Consider the following 21,815-nt stretch of genomic DNA (forward strand, 5'->3'; position numbering starts at 1 on the left):
CAAACACAGTCAGATGCTTCAGTTGGTCATGTTTAATTCTTTAAGGGAGAAACAGAACAGCTTTTTATCATTACAGAACACAAATCACAACCAATATCCATCCATATCTAAACATGTATACATGTGTAAAACACCTTTTCAAAGACCAGGAGTTTGGAGGGAGGGAGCAAAACACCAACTGGAACTTAATACATGTGAGAATTTACACTGACATAATTGACTGGGAATCATGCTGTGACACATTTCATCTAGCAGTTTAGTATTAATGTCCATCTTCAAGCACGAGCTAAAAAGTCAAAGAGAAAACACTAAATGCGTTATTGCCAGATCTGATTATAGTTGGGCCGCAGATAACTTAAAAAATACAATAAACAACAAAATGTCAGGAGTTAAGACTTCAATTCCCGAGATAAAAATCCACCCGCCCCTCTACCGCCCCGCCTCCTTCCTCCGCTGGGAGCCACGCCCCCAACAGAGTCGACCCCCACCCCCCCCACCCCAACATCCCCGAGTCGTCCAATCGGCAGCAGCTCCTCTGGTGATTATGTGGCGTAGCGCTTGGTCCACTGTTTGGCTATCCTGTCGTGTTCAGGTCTGTTTGTTGTGTACTGTGTGGCGATGCTTCCAACCAGAGGGTCGGCTGTAACACAGGAACAAAACATCTGCATTTCAATTTGTTCTTTGCACTTTCACACCTGTTCCTCAATTACTGCAGTTTTATCTAAATTCATTTTAATTTGAATTCAGGTTACTTAAAGCTCCTACAAGGAACTTTCATTTTCCAAAACTGACCGTTGTCTTGGTTTGTAGATGCATTTTTGATGAGCAGTAGCAGCCAGTGTCAAGCTAACTGACAAACACTGTGCACTTCCTGCAGCTAGCTTAAGTCAAGTGTGTGTTTCAGTGTTCACCAGTTAAAATGGTTCTAATGTGAAGCTGCTGCAGTAGGAAATGTTTTTTCCCATAGTATCTTAATACAGAATTTGCAGCTGCATGATGTGCGTGCAGAGACAGGACAATTTAATTCAATTTTATTTGTATAGAGCCAGATCATAACAGAAGTTATCTCATGACACTTTTTAAAATAGAGCAGGTCTAGACTGTACTTTTTCTAAAATTAAACCAGAACATCTGGATCACCCATGGTGCAATTCAAATACAATTATAAGGTAATTTATCAAGTTGTTGCAAAAGCAGTTCTTCTAATTTATTGATCTACTTGTATTATGATCCACAATAGCCAGCTCCAAGATACTGAAGGGATAGTAACCGCTGTATTAACGGCAACATCCCTGATCATTTATGTAATCATGGCCCAGCCCAACGCTACTGGGAATATTATGGTTTCATCCATCCAGTACCTACAATAATAACTGTATAATTACACTGCACTTGTGTTGAGGTTACAAAGTCATACTGTGTGAAATTAAAGAACCTTTTAGCCAAAAAAAGAGGATGACTTTAAAAAGAGCCACAATGCTGCAGTAAATCTTAGAAAAATAGATTTTCACTTAAGGCTTGAGGCAGAACACAAACACAGCACCACCTTCTGTCTTCAGTGAGGACTCTGGCTCTGTTATATATCCGTATAGTCTTACATTTCCCCTGACTGTGTCAGAGTCAAGAGGAGATTTAATGAACTGAATCTTAAAATCCTTTAAGTGGAGTCCTGGAATTCATGTAGGGCTACCTCAATGAGAGCTTTATGGTCTCTGCTCTAACATCAAGATCAAAGGGGAGTTACTGCTGCAGTTAATGAGACGAGCTCAAACAGACCCTGCTACCAACATTTATTCAGACCCATATTAGGCAATGTGTTATTACTCTTAGAAATAGTACCCTCTGTGCTTTTGAACCTAAAAAATACATTTTAAACATTAAAGAACGTGCTTAATATTGGCACAAAATATTGTTAGCAGATTTTGTGAGCCTAACAAAGCAAGTGTGTGTGTGTGTGTGTGTGTGTGTGTGTGTGCGTGCGTGCGTGCGCTGCAGCTCTCACCAGGGTTGCAGTCAGTGAGCAGGGAGCAGATGGACAGTAGGACCTTGGAGATGGTGAGGGCAGGACTCCAGTTGTCCTTCAGGATGTCCAGACAGATCACCCCCTGACTGTTGATGTTACAGTGGTAGATCCTCGTACGGAACGTCACCTGCACACGGACAGGACAGAAAACTCTGTATCCAACAGCTTTGTATACCAATTTTACATCATTTTTTTATCTGAATAATCAAACCAACTCAAACATCCAACCCTATGAGCAGAAATGGTATGCTTATTAAACATATTCCATCATAAACACACTGTAGAATGTGAAATGAAGAGTAGTGGCTAATGATTTAGAAAAGCTAGTCATACATTATGAGGTGTCTATTTAGAAACATGTGAGGTCAGAGAAAATTCTACATTTTTTGAATGCAGTTTGGTTGTGACCGCTGCTCATTAAAAAGGAGAGGATTACAAGCATCAGGACTGAGTGAGCACATATATTAGAGCGGCCGGGGGAAATAAGATTACAAGTATGAGCTTCTGAGTTCATCTAGCTGTATCCCAAAGTACAAGGGCGCCCACTAGTGGAAAACATGAAAATGACATGTCTTTGCAATAGAGCCATCTGTGGCATGATCAAACAGAAAAGGCTTTGCTGGACGCTAGCAGCCATGCACAGTTCACCTTGGGTGGTTTGAAAGGGTAGTCTGGTGTGAAGGCGATGTCCAGGAAAAACACTCCTCCCTCGTACACGGAGCCTGGAGGGCCCAGGATGGTCGACCTCCACTCATAGATGTTGTCTCCTTTAGGACCGGCACTGTCGGCACACAGGAAACATGGATTCTTGATTAATATCTGGATGCTTCAAAACCTCAAACTCTCACAGTAGAAAACATCTTTAGTCACCCGACTTTACCGCTTCATTTCAGTTGTACTGGATATGTGAGTTTAGCACTATGATTATACTTTATCAATAGAGTCTTCAGTGTTCGTCCAACAGAATCTCTGAGCTCTGTGTCAGTGCTGTTTGTAAGTTCAGTCTCAAGTCTTTGAGACACGAGCTACAAAGCAGCAGTCGCTCATTTTTTTTTATTTTGTAGAAATAACCTTTGTTTATACTCTTAATTCTTTTACAGTGTAATATAAAGCACTTTTCCACTTTTAACAGTTAGATGGCACTCTCCGGCTGTGTTTACAAGATGCATGAACCGTTACCCACAGGTGACAGGTATCTTTTCAGCTGTGAAGATCATTTATCATTTTATCACAAATTCCTCCCACAGCAGGCAGGGTAGAAAATAGAGGATATGCTGGATGTGAACAAACTATTGAGGTACTTGTTTCGTTGTTTGTTTTCAAGTCTCAGGTAAATCGAGTCTCACAGTGGACAAGTCCAAGTCGACTCCAGTCAAAGTCTCTGGTCTAAAGCTCTGTTGTGCGTTCCAGCTTCATCTATCTTCCATCTGGATAAATGCACCTCCCTCTGAGCCAGAAACCAGACCGGCCTTCACCCTAACGGAGCTTTAAATCGTCCACAGCCTGCATGATTGCTGCTCCCTCGTGGTCCACCTCCCAAAATATTAAGACACCCACATTTCACTTTCTTCTTCTGCCTCTACACAAGACTGAGATCTTCCAGTACGGCCCCCACTGGCTGCTAAAGGTCTGAAATCCTAGCACTGATCTACAGGTTCACCTCAAGATCATCAGTACCATGACACCATACAATGAAACCACCTACAGGCCATGAACAGGACATGCTGCAGAAAACATTTTAAAACAACTTTAAGAATAGGTTTCTGATATGATCTGCCAACTAAATGTCAATGTCCAAGAGCAGATGTGTCAATAGGGACTGATCTTTTTCTACAGGAAATAAGGGCTTTGTTTAGTATGTGTATGTATATAAGTAGTATATATATATATATATATATAAATAAATAAATAAATAAGAGGGGAGCAGGGTTGTGGAAGCTGGACTACATGTATACTTTTGCACTTTGGCTGTTTGAGCAGTTGATGTTTGTTTCATGTTTTTCTTTGATAAAACATCAAAACTGCTTTAAATGCTGCAGTAGGTCAATTTAAAAAAACAAAGATAGTTGATTGTTGAGTCTCATTACCAGGGCGTCACATGCACACACTTTAGGACCCTTTCTTTTCAACAAGTTGCTAACTTTTAGCTTCCCTGCACACAAAACATTAAAGCTTTCCCCTCTTGTGAGTGAACAGTGAGCGAATCCTTCATTCATCCATTCACCCTCAAGTACTTGAATGTGGCATGAAGGATGCACATATATTATACTTAGCCTTCTCCTTAAACCTGCAATAAATCCTTTTTGATCACTGCGGGGCAGCAGAAAAAAGACTAGGCATATCATCACCCTTTATTACGTATCTAATTAAGGCTTTTTGCACTTTGAAGAGTGATGGGAGAGGGGACACACCGCTAAGGGCTACATGTTGGACGCATGGGCACAGCAGGTACTGAGCAGGTAGTGTACACTGGGTTTTTAGAGCTTTTTCACTGGAAAGTGAGTGATGCCTTAAACATTGTCATTTCAGAATCAGAAATACTTTATTGATCCAGGGGGGAAATCTGTTATATTTAATACACTGTATACATCATAAACATATTGATTATAGTTGCTTTATTTTAATTTAAATGCTGTAAATGGTATGATTACACTGTATCTTCAATTATGTTATTCTTATTAAATTCTATAGTTACATGCAAATAAAATATAAATAAAATAATATAGCATAGATAAATACTAAATTAAAGTTGAGTCTTAAGAGTCAATTAAGTTTTCCGAGACCCCCCCCCGTTTTTTTACACACTTCCTCCACCTCAAGATCATGGTTTTACCTTACACCTTGACCTGAGCCCTCAAGTTTAACCTCTATATTCTGATGTCTATGCACTGAAGCTTATTCAGCTGTTAAAGTCACAAAACATCCACTAAATGACTGAATTGTCTATACAATTACCATCTTTCTAATGTTTTACAGTCAAGAAATCTATTCACTGTCACCTTATTGGTAGTTCATTAAAACAATAAGAGTGCAATCACCCGTGTGAGTCATTACGCCAACAGAGTGGGAAGTGATAAAAAGGAAAAGATCAACAGGACATTATTTGCCTGTGGAGATAAAGCTGAAGAGTGGCAGGGCTGACGACTGCAGCCGCTTCAGAAGAGCCTTGATTCAACAGCAGCATCGCAGTAAGTCAACAGCAGCTTCTGTTTTAATGCTGGGGATGTTTTCACATAATTGACTGCTTGATGAAGCGCTTTAAACTACACTTTTCAGTTTGCCATTTCATTTTTACACAAGTAGGGCTCTTAGAGCATGTTTATAGGATAAAAAATAAAAGGACTTGTTTCAGTGGAAAACTCCATGCAAAATACAGTGTGCAGCAATATACAGTATTTAGACATTTGGATATTTTAAATAAACAAACGCTGAATCATCCATTATTCAGATGTAGCAGTTCCGAGAATAATTCAAAACACAAATCCGATTTGAAGCACATAAGCAGTTACTCTGCACAGTGCTTGTGTAATAATAAGTAGCTCCTGTCTGTTCTGAGTAACAACAGGAGGGGTAAATGTCAGGCAAATAATCTCACTTTCTCAGGCTCCACTCTGCCCGCTCTTCATCACGACTGAGAGGGTAGCAGAGACGCATTCCACAAAAACATACACCTAGTAGCATAGTCAGGAATTCAAACCTCTATTATAGTCAGGTTGCTGACTGCTGGATAAAATGACCCATCACATTTCTTTTTTACAATCTTCTCTTAGCTAGAACAGACACCTAAATTATTGCTATGTCCTTAGCATGGCTGCTAAATGTAAAACATTTCCCGTTACTGCCATATGAAGTTCAGCAGTAAACCAGTGGCAAAGGGCCGAGAGATCAGAACGGTCCAGGTCTATAGAGCTAGCACTATAGCCCATACTCTCCTTCATGGCATCCTGCTAGAGCTGCACAGTACGAGCTGAAAGCAGGGCTGGATTAACCCACTAGTGGCCCCACAGACAATCTCAAACATGAGGATTTGTTCATTTTCCTTGTTTAGTGTTACAGTAAAATGAATATATTTGGGTTTTGTACAGTTGGTCAGACAAACGTAACTATTAATAGATGTCCTCCTGGCCTCTGGGAAGTTGTGATGGGCATTTTTCATCAGTTAGTCATATTTTGCAGACAAAACAATCAAAAAGGTAGTGGGTAGTTTAATCCATAATAAAATAACTGTTAGTCACATCCGTATGTGGAATTAGTTTGTGATCATTTGATTCAGTAATATACATCATGTCAGCTGAATAGTGAAACAACAAAAGGTTTAAAGCGAGATTTTAATTCAAGAGTAGCAAATAGTGTTGGTGTCATATTGTGTTTTAGGGGTGCATACACTAATACCAAACCCATCTGCAGTCAAACAAATGACCACAAACTATTTGCCATACAGTGGATGCCTTTGGGACCTGGGGCACTTTGCTTGATGGGTAATCCAGCCTGATGATCTTAACATGGTGCAAGGAGGCACCTGTGGGAGGTTTTTATTTGTGAGCAGCTACAGGAAGAGCCTGTATGCAAGTGCTTCAGTTAGCCAGGAAAGCTAAATTATTGTTCGACAAAAGCTGGTCTAAATACGTTTGTACATCAAGTGCTTCTTTGTTGGTGCATTAGAACAGGAAACTATAAAATCCATATTATTTGTGTTGTTATCTGGGGTTATAGTAAATTCAAAGAAAGACTACATACATTCATCGTACTATAGCATACACACAAGTTTGTTTACTTATGTCTTCGTTTGACTGCATATGTGTAGTATACACATATGGATGGATATGTGGTCATTCACCTTAAACTAAATCCAAAAATAAACCTGCCAGCATCAAAAGGTTGGGAATCTTTATAGCCAAGCAATGTCTACTTGTAACCCCTCGTCTGTTTTTTGTCCCATTTTAAATAACTACGTAAAAAATACATTTTTGTTCCATCTTTTCCTGCCATCTTGACCTTTGTTGCATCCCCTTCACAAACTCCCAGAACATTAATGTTGAAAATGAATGGATTTTTAGGTCATATAATACAAAACACTGAAAAGGTCAATCTTCTTAGGTAAGTGTTGGCATGAAGCCTGTGATATGCCATGGACATGTGAATGTTGCCCAAAAAAAAAAAAAAGAGCACAAAATAAGATCAAAATATTCAGATTTAATGGACTAGCCACAGTGTGCTATCCAGATGTGAAACATCCCCCTAGTATAAAAAAAAATACCACGTCCCTTAGAGGAATGCAGTTCATTTACACAGTGTGTGTTAGCGGCATTCCTGCAGGGGAGTCCTGACCTGCTAATATACTGGTCACACCACAAGACCTCAGTCAGGACCCGCTGCTGTGCCAAGAATAGATAATGTATCATTTCCCCCTGCATCAACCAGGCTGAGGTTTCTTTCGCCTGACAACAGAGGCGTCTCACATTCACAGACGAGCCACAGAGAGAGCCCGGGCTTCCTCCCCGCCTGTCTCCGACGCACACAAAGGCTACCCAGTGCTTTGTGTGAGGCGGTAATATGCCAGGCTATCACTGTTGTCATTCACTTCAATATCAGGGGGGCTTCTTCTGCGGACCTCTGTGTACACACACGCCGCAAGGAGAGTGCTGACATTTCAGCCGTTTCATTTTTTCTAAGCCTTTAACCTTTCAAACAGGCACACAGCGGTTCACCAAAAACGGACTCCTGCGGCTCAGCACAGGAGAACAGTAGATGAATGTGTTCAGTTAGCAGACAGAATTCATGGGCAGCAGCCACAATGAGCTCCAATATGTAGATCTTAAGGTTAATATGCAACTTTTCACCCAGAAATAGAAAGAAATTTAGTCTGTGGCTGGGCTGTGTTTGGTCAGTGGTAGTGTCTATAATGGGAATTGAATGTGATATTAAGTGTTCATCTCCAGTGTTCTGTAGTGGTCCCAGTAATATTTGTTCTTAAGGTATACTGAAGCAGATGATATGACATTGTTAGGCTCTGTTTGAGTCCACAAATATCATACATGCAGTTTGATTTGAAAATGTTTGATTTAAAAGAGCTTTTTCTAATTATAACTTTTGTAATTATCTACTAACCAGCCCTACTCTTTCGTTGGTTTCTATCTGTGGATGTCTCCAGTTTTTCTATGACTCACTCTGTATTGAGTGTTTCAGCAGACTGATTGTTATTTGGGCTGCTTTCTCTGTGCGCTCTCCCTCATGCCTCTCTGTGAATGGAGAGCCGTACAGTGTGTAGAGACCCTCTAGTGAAGTGGGTATGTTTGTGCTTTTGGGTACCGATTGCCTTAAAAGGGTGAAGCCTGTACCTATACGAAACAGAATCTTAGTTTCGTAACATAACTTTAGATTGTATGAGTGTACGCGCAGTCCTGTAAGCTGTGGGCCCCACTGGTTCCTTTAACTACAAACCCTGAGGTGGAGCCCACATAGTACGTGGGTGTAGACTAAAAGCATTTAATGCTGCACGAACAAAAGATGAAACCGCTAGCCTTAGAGGGCTGGGCCTCTGCTCTCAGAATGTGGAGTTGAAAGAGCAACAGCCAATGGGAAAGTTCACCACTCGACCCAACAATGGTATAACTTCATCACTTTGCTGCGCTCCGGTCAAATATTTAGCACTAGTACAAATACAGCGTTAGTAATACATGAAGGTTACAATTCATACAGAATGGAAATGAATTCAATAAATGGACTGAAGAGGCAATTTTAAGTCAAACTGAAATGTGAATTCTCCTCACTTTTCACATAATAAAATATAAGCTATGATACTACAGCTATTGTGCAGATTATAAAAAAACATGTCAAAATGGGATAAAAGACATTCTGTAGGTGACTCAAATCATAACACGGAGTGAAGCTGGCTAGTTAAACGGCTGTTATTTCACAATCCTATCATATCATTCAGACTGTAATTATGAGCAGCCGTGTGGGAAAAACCCTTCATGTCACTTGTAGTTCCGCGTTGGACATAAAGGGAGCTGACAGCTACTATATCTGCCACTAGAACTACAGAAGTGACAACAAAGTACTAGAAACATGAAAGCAAAAGCCACCTTTGCTGGCAGCTACATCTGAAGAACACAATATGAACACCAATAGAATCATTCAAATAATTGGAAAAACAGTTCCCACTTGTTAACAAACTGCTACAAATATGTAAGACCAGAACAAAAGCTAATATAGGATATATTTATCTGGTCTGACTACATAGCAAGCAGTGGGTAACTATACTGGAATAATGCATCAGCGCTTCCAAGAGCAATATTGTTCTTCCAATACTGTGTGAATGCAGTAGTAGGCTGTTGGATTTAAGTGATGTAACATTTTGTTATGTGCCCACACAGATATTACACCAAATCAAAATTAAAGTACTGCCACTGCCCCGCAGGAAAATAATAAATTAATTTTTGGTAAATACAGTTTTCACCAAATCAGAAAACAAGTCAAATCCAAGAAGAATTATGTTGAAATGTTGTCTGAGCAGAAAATATTTATTTCAGTTAGACTTTCAGTGTAAAAGCCTCACAAATGAGTCTAAATAAATTCATCTAGGTTTCTCTTAATATTCTTCTCTCTGTACTGAGCACACTCTTGTTATCACTTGTGTTACACTATTTTTCTCCACACTGTAATGTTTCATGGTGCCTTCACTGTGGTGTGAGTCTCGTCTCTCCATTGTAGACCTCAATATACACGCTTCCATCAGCACATACTGGGCTTCATTTTCAATCCCCACTATCTGCTTGCAATGGTATTGTGATGACAAGGAGAAACACTGTAATAAGCTGCCTGACTGAGACGATATAATGACTCCACTTCACTTGAGTGCCGAAGAGTCTCCACACACCAGCACCACACACCCACCCCCTCACACCCCGCCAATTTAATACAATGGCAATCAGCCTGTAAATGTCCTTTCAGTGCTTTATGAGGACAGTGCAGGATGAATATTATATATGGTAGCATTCATATTCCTCCACTGTGTCAGATTCCAGCCTGATATACCATTTTTAGGGCAGAGTGAAATGGATGAAATACATTAGTGATAGAGCGCCGTTTATCTGGCATTTTGAGATAATCGGCATCGGCCATCGTCACTGCTCACAAGGCTGATAAACAAAAAATGTCTTCAGACACATCTGCAGTGTGGTTGGTGCAGATTGTCAGTGTGGCTGCTGTGGGACCATGTTAGCGCTGCCCTTTGTGAGCTTTGGGAAGGTGGTAAAAGTTTGTTTTGAGCTCTGTACTATAACTCTAATGCATCCCGCTGTAAACATATTTTCTTCAGATATCAGCATTATATATCAGCAGCCATGCTTTCCAAATATCAACCACTAATATATATTAGGAGATCAGTCATAACTTACTCTAATATTAAGATACCAGAAAATATTTTACCATCTGAAGCTGAATCAGGGAATTTGGAATTTGTTTCCTAAAACATGATTCAAAGCGATGAATCGATCAAAATAGTTGCCAATTAATGAGAACTAATGAATTAATTAACCAACCACTGCAGCTCTATTATAAATACCATCAGACAAATCTGTACACATGTAAAACAAACCCATATACAACATCTGGCAGCTGCAGTGTCTGTCCTGAGAGTAGCGCTAGAGGAAAAGTCATGGGGTCATCAAACTCTAAATGATCTGCTGTCCCCTTGCAAGCATGACATATTTCACAGCAACTCAATTAGAGTTTGACATTTATTGTGTAGAACTGGATATTTTGGCCTGGTGGAGGCGCTACAGGAAATGTCAGGATGTTACACAACGTTGGCGTTGTAAGGCCCTGTATCAGGCCTGGCTACAGCTAGATTTAGTTTGGAATCTTGGCGTACTATTGAAGATAAAATGTTTCTTTACTGTTGCAAAAGTGACACTATTTTCAATAACATATTTCCATTTCTCAAATTTAAGGTATGCTGTAAGCACTGATGTTCAGCCCTACCTGTAGCTGACGGGAGATAAAATGAAACCTCTACTTCCCCTTGCTGCCCAACTAAAGCTGGCACGCAGAAGGGAAACTTCTTCAAACTTCCATCTTTGCATCAGCAGCGAGCTCATCGCTGCTTTCAGGGCTTTCCGAAGCAACAACGGTGTACAGGCCAGCCACTTCCTCTCCAGGGAGGAAGCTTTTTATAGATATGAAGAAGCTGTTGAGAAAACCTCAGTTGTCTCAAACATGCAAGCCAGTAACACACTGCAGAGGTGTGTGTGGAGAGACTGCTGCTAACATCAGCGACGCGACAGAGGGATCACACGCAGCGCAGATGGCTCACACCAGGCCTGACACACACACACACACACACACACACACACACACACACACACACACACACACACACACACTATCATCATGAGAGCCTAAAAGATCTTTATAAATAAAGACATCAAAATTAAGTGATTTCCAAATGGTTCAAGGTAAGTATATATTAAACCACCTTATCTGTCCAACCCTAGCCCCCATTATCCTACTGTACACAGCTCCTTACTTCCCTTAGCTGTCATGAGCCTGGAATGTCAGGAATCTGTCTGACACCTGAGGGCAACATCTCAAGAGGAGATTACAGTGAACGGCAGTAAAAGAGGACACAAGGCAGAGTGAAAGACAGGGAGAGTAAAAGTGCGAGTGTATAAGCGAGCAATAAATAACATAGCTGGTCGAGAGGAAAAAGGAATAAAACATGGTGAATAAAAGCAACACACAGGGGGGTGGGCGGGTGGGAGGGAGGGAGGGAGGGGGTGAGGCCGGCCTGTGATGTCTGCAGTTCACACTTGAGTGGCAACGAGGCAGTAGAAAAATAAAAGAGGGCCTGCTCGGCATTCCCTGTGTGGAGCATAATTAGATTTTGAGAAATGACAGATGAAAGACTGCCTTATAGTGCTCATAAAACAAAGTTTGCTACGACAGAGGCGCTGATGATAATGGAAACTAGTCGGGATAAGTCCTTTCTTCATCAGTCAGTGTCCATTTTCAGAGAGAGGAGGCCCGAAACAACCTCGAAAGAAATGAGACGACAACCAACTGACTCATCGATGTGTAATCCATTAAACAGCATCTGCAAGGCATAGCTGGCCAGCTCCATTCATACCCTAATGAGCAGATTCTGTGCTAAATGAAGCAGAAAGAAGAAAAATCCACTAAAAATCCCCCTTTCTGCATGTGGTGCTGAATAGAGGGTTTTACACCAAGTGGAACAGAAAAAAATGAAGAGACGAAGCCTTTCTCCACGCTGGTGGCGAGATGAAAAGATAAATCACTCAGGGTGCGGCCACAACACACATGTTTGGAGCGGTTATCTCAACTCTGAAGCATTTCCTTCTTTAGTTCATTTGGCCAGGTGAGAACAATGTCTCTTGAACTTGGGTGTCACACATTAAACACACAGGGAGGCCTGGAAACGCAAATCTCTGCCAGTGGCAGAAAACTACAGCACAGCCCACTCAGAGTGAGGATGGCGTTCTAAAAATACAAGGTGCAGATGGTGACTACCACTCACTGTTGAAATCCGACATGAGGTAGAACCCTCAGTTGCAGGTTACTCCAATTTCTTACCTCAATATTGTTATTTTATTTCCGGTTTGACTTCGTATTGAATGAATTAAACTTTATTTATTAAACAAAAGACAGCATCCTCACTAATGCTGTGGACATGTGACTTGTAGAATAAGACAATGTGTTAATCTGTCTGTGGCACACACAGGCCCCCCGACTTCCTACAAATACACACTTACATTTCTTTTAAAGCTCAGTCATTTCCCAAAACAGCTAGGCACTGTCATTTTTAGCATACCTCACTTAAGAAGGAAATGGCGCATTTGTTGGGAAATATTTTCAGCTGCAGATTAATCCAAACATATGTTCATGTCAAGTTTTGACCTCGCAAAATTCCAGAACAATTATGACAGTGACACACAGCCACACCTTGAATATTAATTGTTACGGTGTGTGGCTACGCAAGGCTTGATCTCAGTTACGTAAACATTAATAGCTTTAAAAAGGAAATGTTCAAATGCAGCATCATTTCTGCAGTCACCATTTCAGGGGAAAAAAACTGGGAGACTTAATGGTTGCTTATGAAGATTTGTGCCTCAACATGAACCTATACTTGGACTTCAGGTGAACGATAAAAGTACAGATAAAGTAGTTACAGGGGTTTTTTTTGTCAAATCTGTGCTGGTTGTGAGTGACTTTTATCTTAGTAACCAGAATCTTTGTCTGTGGTTCAGCATCTTAGTCTGAATAAGATCATCAAGTCAAACTGTTTCCCTTGTATGAAACCAAACTTCAAAAACACAAAGTCTCATGTCAACAGTGCTGCATTCGTCAAATCTTTTTGTCACTAAGCCATTGAAGCTTCCAGCAGGCCTCAGTGTGAGGACTTAATCCATGACTCCACAGGGGGTTTGGGGGTACAGCTACAGTGCAAATGTTCCCAAAGTTGAGATTTATGACTCACACACAGACTGAGGAGTGTTGAATGAAACAGCTCCTGTGTGGTCTCACGGTCTAAATGCTTGTTTTGGGTCTTGGCTGAGTTAACTTGTGGGTTTTTTTTTTTTGCCTTGCTGCCATGTAATCAGCTCGCCTTTATGGTCTTGACGTCATGACCTGCAATTCAGGCACGCACGTCGCCTGCTTTACTGCATACAGTCAGCAACAGACCTGTCAGCGCTTCAAGACAGCCGAACCTTTAGAAGGGCTTCAAAAAGGGACATCAGGTGTCCCTCAACCTTTTCTCTTTACCTCCTCTGAACACCTTACACCTCTCTGCAACTCCTGCCTCTGTCCTGGAGTCTCATTGTAGCGCGGGTGTGTCAAGACAAGATTGCAACAGCTTCACTTCAATGACACAATAGAATTCATCCAACCCTGACATGCACAACAAACACAGATTCAGCCAGAATCCGTTCTGTGCCTTGGATGCATTGGGCAAAACACTTCATACAGCATGTTAAGTAATAGCAGGACTAGTAGTTTGTTTGAACACATGATACTAATTTATCTTCATGGCACGCTTCTAAACCTGCCAGGCTTGTTTGAAGGACAGGTCAAACAGACTAAATGTGGTAAACAAAGAAGCTGTTTAATAGGTAGGAGATCTGTTTTCTAGGCACACTATGCTGGAGCTGAATATGTAAATAATACACTCAGGACAAGGTGCAGACCTCAACATAGCACTGTTGCTAGCACTAGGCTAACAGAGCGTTCTGTCTTCTTTCCTCCTAGTCCTCTTTGGCCTAGTGTAAACAGTACAGGGACCAGTGTGCTGATAGTAGCTCCCCAGACAGCCAAGAGTTTCTTTTCTTTGTCGTTTTGGCCAACTCACAAAATGACCAGATAACCAGCAAAACCAGTGCTCAGTGACTAAACTCTTCACCTCCTACAGCTTGTTAGGACACTGCAGATATCACTTGACATTCTTTACTACGAAATGTACTACTAAATGTCAACACCACTACTACTTTAATAGTAGAGCCGATAGAATACCACAATTTTGGTATTAAAAACAAAACTTTCTACAGCTTTCTTTCAGAAGCATACATATTAAATCCTTTTTTATTCTACAAAAGCAGCTACAAATCAAAAATATGAAATGTTTTCTTGATACAAGCAGCTGTACAAGTACTTTGCCTTCATAAAATTGGCTGACTTCTGATTGAACTCAGGAATTCTCTTAAAAGAAAGCGTAAACCAGACTACGAATCAGAGCAGATGTTTAATGCCAGCTTTCAGTGTTTGACAGTCGCCACTTACAGGGGTGGTTATAGAGGGTGGCGTGGGGAGACTGCCACCCCTGTCAAATGTAACAAATTAATTTAGACCATTTTTAAAATAACATGTAAAAAACATGACATCATTTAATGGTCTGTTATGGGCATGTTGCTAAGTGACAGAATTAGCTTCAATGAAAAAGACAATTATTTGGAAAAATACATTTGGATTTGGAAATAAAAACTTGCCTTTGATTTCTAATACCACCTTTAGATGTTTCTATTGAGTGCTTCACTTATGTGTCACAGTAATGTTTCTGAGTTCAAATATCGGCATTTGTAAATATTTCAGCCACCCCTTAAAGCATGGGCCCTAACCTTCCAGCTCTCCAGCCCGTGACATGGCCCGCAAGACCCTTTCATATACAGTTAAAATCAAAACACAATACCATTTTTAAAAAAAGGTATTACTTAGTGTAAAATAATGGCAAAGGGGCAAGTGTGTGCAAATGGTTGATAAGAGATTAAGTTGGCTGCAAACAACAATTTATATATATATATATATATATATATATATATATATATATATATACACACACACACATAAAAGTGAAAAAAACGTACACTTTTAGTACTTGAATGTTCAAGTGGCCCCCCTGTGTGGAGGGGCGTTTCCACACTTTTTTTTAACTCTGGTAGCACAAGTAGGGCACTGACTTATGCAAGGGAGGCATGAAGTATGTGTCTCAGCTTTCCAGTCATTCCCAGTTTTTGCAATTCCAATAATGTTTATGGACCCCAGTATGCAGAAACACTCAAATAAACCCACCCATACAGCCTCTGAAAGATGGGGTGGCACTTACTGGCCCCTACTGGAGACCCCCCTGCCTGTGTGATGACAGCACCAACATTGGCTCCTAAGCCAGTTGAGTTTACGACCTCTGCCTTTAAGTCTCAATGCCAGCCCATGAATATTTCTCTAGATTCGCCCCTGGCCACAGACATATTTCCGTCAGTACCTAAGTGTTCAGGTTTAATTCTCAGTCCTAACAATGTGTGAAAAGAACAACATAAAACAAAGAAAACCTTAACTCCAAATTCTCCAAGTAGGTAATAAAAGATAAACCTTGTACTGCAAAGTCTAAAGCGTGCCAACAGAAAGCACATTTAGCTGTAGCTTTATGAAGCAGACTATTCAGCCTCATTACCTTGATAGTTTTTGTCTTTTGATCGACTAGACATGCAAAGCAGTGAAGCAGAAATATCTTTTTTCTCTGGCATAGAGACGAAGAGGGGCTTTTCAACCTTCACATTCGAGACGCCCACACGAAGCGACACTTGCATTAATTTCTCTATAAAAGCCGAAAATGTCCTCATTTAAAAAGAACATAAACCACACTGCCACTGAAACACGCACGTGTCAAAGACCAGATGTTTCTACTGACACATTAATAATTCTCCATTAAATGGTGCCGCGCACTCATTCACTTACCTGCAGTTGGGTGGTGGATCCAACGTAATGTCAGCCAATTCCTTCTGAATTCTGCAAAAGCAAATACAAGCCGTGCATCAGAAGCTAAGCTCTAGATCAAATACTGCAAGAGCCTGGATAGAAGGCAGAGAGGGTCTGGTGGAGATGAGAACAATCTTCAGGTAAATATGTACCAAACTAAAACCTTCAAGCTTTTTTTGACAGAAATTTCAAAAGAAACACACCTCTCAATTACTGAAATCTCTCCCAGTGGACAGGACACTCAACTGCACTTAATGTTAGAAACTAGAATAGTCTAGAGTAGTGCGGTTTTGGACTGGTGATCTTTCAATGTCCATCTTCTTAAATTAATTCCCTGTTGCTCATAAATAGGACAAACTCCTGAGTTGTTTTCAGCTGTTGGGGAAGGGGATTCATACTCCCTAAAGAGACAGAACATCATCCCGGGAAGAAGAGGCACTGCATTTAGGATAAGATGCAGCTCTAAAACTTTAAACTGCTCACTTTAGCCAGTGTGAAGTAAAACCTAAAAGGGAGGGTAAACTACAACCTGCATGAAGTTTACTAATCTTTGTCTTGCTGTCTAAAAGTGCCCCCCAACCCCTCCACCACGTCCCTGCCTCCAGCCCGGAGTAAGCTCACCTTTTAGCACTAGTGGAGAGGAGTTTGGAGGTCTTGCTCATGCTGGCTTTGCTTTCTCGTTTCTTGGAGGGGTTCGAGTCCTGCTGCTGCTGCTGCTGCTGCTGCTGCTGGTGATGATGAGTTGAGGATGAAGAGGAGGAAGAGCTGGTGCTGGCACGGGAATCTTCATCCGACATACCGAGCCTGGGCAATGGCAGAACATAACACAAGATTCAGGAAGGTACACAAGCCAAACTACTGTTTACCTAAATCCTGTTCACTCCCCATTGAACCCCATTTTAAAAAATCGAACATTTAACTGTAGAGCCTTGTTTAAAGGCAAATGGGTGCAGCTTGTGCAACACTTAAATTCGGCATACGTCCAATACACTGATACTGTAATAAAACCAATTACTCCCACTGTAACATCTACTAAAAACGCCCGTGGGCAGCAGGGACTTCTTTGAACCAAACTAGGTTAAGATTTTATTGAAATGTACAGCTATATAGTGGTACACCTGTGCACCGAACTTAACACAGGATCCATACCATTCTTTACAATCACACGTCATGTTTTTTTAAGTAGAAACTGAGGCCGATAAGCGCGTCAACTTTAAATTTTTAGATTTTTTTTTAAATTGAATGTTGCACGCCGTTTTCTCCATACGTCAACGGGGCATACATCGCGGCTATACACTGCAACTATGGATCCCACGGTGCAGTCTCCATAAGCGCTTCCGTCGTTTTAACTACCAGGCCTAAACTACACGTTGACCCGAGTTAACTGGATCCATCAGTTTAAATCGCCGCTGTGTGCATGTTATTGAGGAACTTATCGTGCTTATCGGCGGAGCATTTCTCCTCTTTCATAACGCTGAATTCTGACCTCGGCTAATGTTTGCAGTCGGGCGTTATTTTTAGCCTTGTCGGGCTGCGACAAAGGAAATCATTTGGTGAAAATAGTTCGGCTAAAGGCCTAGTTCTGCCCGACACCGCCGAGCGATACACGACACACAGGACCTCCGCTGTCGGTGGAGGCGAAGAGGTCAGAATGGAAAAGCAGAAATACATCGACGGGGCGATGTCGCAGTCGGCAGGGAGCCCCAACACTACACCTCAACAATTTCCATGCGAATGAAACTTTCACCTAAAGAAGTCAGCGAGGTGCCACAGCGCTGTCAGGCTGTCCCCAACGCCTTCGACCCGAATTAAGACATTCAAAACAAACACAACACGCCGTTCACTCGAAGCTTTTCCTCGCATTTTTTAAAGCTATATCCGTCGACATGCAGCTGATCTCAGTGCAGCCAGTCACAGGATGGACCGACTCCTAAATTCTCCTCTGACGCTAACACGGATACATTTGTAGTCCCAACAGCCTCTAAAAGACACACATTACACAAACTGTTAGAATATGATGCGCTGTAATACAAATATTTAGTATTGGATACCTTTCTTTGTGTGTGTGCACAGCCTATGTGTGTGTGCCTCCGCCGCCTGGACGCACCAGTGTCAAAACACCGACGATGAAGAGAGACTCCACTTCCGGTCATCATCTTAACAATAAAAGCACAGGCAATATTTAATTGATAAGATAAGACAAAAAAAGGAATGTTACTGATGCACGCAGGAACAAAGGTGAGTACAAGAACTGCATAATATGTAACCTTAAAAACATACATAGTGTATAAAAAACATGAAAGGTACTAGATATCATACACACCAATATTAGCTAGACACAAAAAGCAAGAAAATGATTTTGGTTATTTGACTTTGAGAACTGTGGGAGAGATCCGCAGAAAACCTTCAAATTAAAATGCTCAGTATCCAATTATTGTATTAGATTTTTTTTTAATTAAATATTTGTATGATTATTTTTAGCTATTATTGGTGTTGGAGCATATGGAGTATGTTCAAAACATTTGTGAATTTTCAAAATATTTTAAACTAAAAATTCTAAAATTATTATATTTATTCGGTCTAAAATAGTGTCATTGGTTCTTGAAATGTCCTCAACTGAGGGGTAAATGTTGCTATTTGAAGGGGGTCAAGTGTCGCGAGTTGAGGTTTCGGCGCTTTTATTTTGTAGGGTTCAACAGTCTACTTTCCGGGGTTCTCGTGAGCAGCGAGCGAGAACTTGACGCTGCTGCCGCTGGACGCGTGCCTCTTCTCGCCGGAAGTGTCGGTCCAGCAGCAGACAGACGTCCTGACATTGTCATCTACATTCATCATTCTGCTGTTTCACACGGCGTCAGCGTCAAAGAGGGCTGCCAGACAGAGACAGAGGCGCAGTAACAGAGTCCAACAAAACAAAAGAGCTAACTTATATTCAATGGAAACATTAGCCAGAGAAGAAAGCCATTCATTTCCCCAGACCTTCCTCCCTCATCCTCCTCACTCTTAAGGACCTGTTACTGAACACTGCCTGTCCCCTGCTGCAGGCTGGACCCTGTTGGTCCTGTTAATTGTTGAAATGAATGGTTAGCTTCTCCATTTTGTTAAGTTAATCAAAGACTCCTCATAGAAGCAATGTATAAAACGCCTTTTATCATTTCACACATTTCCAATGGCATTTATCAGCTGTGTATAAAACACATAACAGCGATGAATCATTAAGCCATAAGATATTTAGGAGACTTATGTGACAGCGAGAACAAAGCACAGCGTCGTGTAGCTAACTAAAACCCACTGGTTGCTGGGAAGTCGTAAAATCAGGCTAACGGCTAACAGTAACTCAGGCTACTGTTAGCCGTTAGCCTGAGTTACTACCCAACAGTAAAACAGGGCGAGCGAGAGTTGAGTGACAGTTTTAAAAGGCCATTATGGTGCTTGATAAAGTGGCCTGACATGTGAAATGTGTTGTGGGTTAAATAAACATTAAACAAAGCGGTCGCCATGAACCATTATAAAGAGTTATAAAGTGGCACTTTGATGGAATTTTCATAGCATGTAGCTAACTCCTGAGCTAGCTTCTCCAGAGAGACTATTAGGGCAGTGAGCGCGAGCTTTATTTCATTTACATTTCTTCATGTGACAAAAAGTATGACAATGAATTTGGTATCTTTCTAAAGACTTAAACCTGACATATCACCTCCCCACAGCCGGTCACATGCTTCCATCGTGAATCCTAATGTTGCCCATATGGGACCTTGAAGCCAGGGCCGGCACTGGAGGGAGTTTACAGTCTGCTAAAAACTACCTTTAAGCCAACAACATAAATAAATGAATGAAAGATTCACTATTTTCCAGAGATAAATCCTCTCAGGGAGTGTGCACCATACAAGCACAGGATAAGATGATATAAGGCTTCGAAACTATATTTTAACTCAGGGCCCCTGCACAAACTCATTAGTAATAATGCAAGTGTCACCTTAAGGCTGTTCATAGATTGGTTTACAGTGTTGAATGAGCTGTTTATCAATTTATGACAAACACCACAAGGTGAAACTGGATCCTTGGGGGGCAGATTTTAGAAATTCAGGCTTGCTATTTATTCAGCCAGCAGAGTTTTATTCTTGTTTTAAGAAAATAAAACTTTCAGAAAATATAACTGCAACAGCTGAATGAATTCAATCTGAAATGTTCATATGATTAAAACAATGGAGACTGTCCCTTTTGTGTCGGGTTGGAATTTCATGGGGCATATTGGGCTTGGGTGTGTGTGTGTGTGACATGATAACATATATATGCAAAACTAAATGTAACATATAGAATCTTCAGCTACAAACTGTTTGGGACAAACTGTCCATGTTGTTTTACATAATAACCTTTCGGCATTTTGGCTGCGGGAGTGAGAGCATGTCTGTCCTACCTGCAAACAAAGACAGTCTCCATTCCAACACATTATACTTGTATAATATACATCATTATGCAGAACAGGCACATTTTTATTCACAGGCCAACGTTGGCCTTTTCACTCCTATTGATCACTTACCTCTCACTGCAAATGTTACATTACTATCCATGCCTCAGTGACTTCTCCTTTTCTGTCAGACTCTCCCTCCCACAGTGTGTGAAGGAGGAAGAGAGGAGGGAGGAGGGTGGGATGAGGCCTCCCCCTCCCCCTCCCGATGTGTCAACCATAATTAACTCTGCCACTGTTGCTCCACTTTGCTGGTTTTGCAACACAGTCAGAGACTTAAAACCACAGCAAGGCTCAGTCTCCGGCTCAGAACGAGGCGGACACCAACAAGTGTTCAGCTTTTCAACATCACTGACACACCCCACTGTTCCACCTATTAGTTAGCCAGCTAGCTCTCGCAGCATGGTTCATTTTCCTTCTCTATGGGTGATCAAAAAAGCATTCTTGGAAATATAGGAATTAGTCATTAAAGCTGAAATTGACGAGGCAGGATAAAGTCCTGTAAAAAAAAAAGCACAGCCAGTCCTGTAAAAAAAAATGTTTTAAAAGTTTTTTCATTTGCTGAAACCCTGACAAAAACAACCCATCAGAGCCAAGAAAGATAGCTGATAGTTGAGATTCATTCCCAGGGCGTCAAATACAGACACTTTGGAACCCTGAGACTCAACAATGAACTTCAAGCCTTCAACCCAAACCTAAATTGAACCTGATTGTTTTCTCTTGTGTGCTACTGTCAGGATGTAGTGAACGTTCAAGCAACAATGGCAAAAAGTTATTTTTATAAAACGTATCTGCTGCAGCTTTAATCCAGGCAACGTTTGCACACTGATCCATCTGTCCTGTGCACGCAACTTAATATTATGTAACATGTTGTTTGCGTAAGAAAATCGTTTGCTCATACAAGATACCAACTTGTGTGTAAAGGTGTGCAACATAATGGAATTTGTGCACACTGGATATTATCTATTATCTAATGTCGTGTTCACGGAAGATAACTCGTGCAAAGATGTGAGCACAAGATATGATCTAGCTAATATCTTGTTAATATTATTATCACATTAGATA

At 41.0% G+C, this 21,815-nt stretch overlaps 1 protein-coding gene across 1 annotated transcript; it reads right to left on the reverse strand.

Annotated features, from left to right (window-relative positions):
• Window positions 1-17: 17 nt before the first annotated feature.
• Window positions 18-18,185, reverse strand: ube2e1 (ubiquitin-conjugating enzyme E2E 1). The gene is made up of 6 exons (XM_051390968.1): window positions 18,036-18,185; window positions 16,910-17,092; window positions 16,268-16,318; window positions 2,672-2,804; window positions 2,003-2,150; window positions 18-640 (listed from the first exon to the last, which is right to left on the reverse strand). Exons 1-6 carry the CDS (start codon window positions 18,149-18,151, stop codon window positions 543-545), a joined length of 729 nt encoding a protein of 242 aa, XP_051246928.1. The 5' UTR covers window positions 18,152-18,185; the 3' UTR covers window positions 18-542.
• Window positions 18,186-21,815: the final 3,630 nt, after the last annotated feature.

This window comes from Dicentrarchus labrax, unplaced genomic scaffold, assembly GCF_905237075.1.
Source record: "Dicentrarchus labrax unplaced genomic scaffold, dlabrax2021, whole genome shotgun sequence".
Taxonomy (NCBI): Eukaryota; Metazoa; Chordata; class Actinopteri; family Moronidae; genus Dicentrarchus; species Dicentrarchus labrax.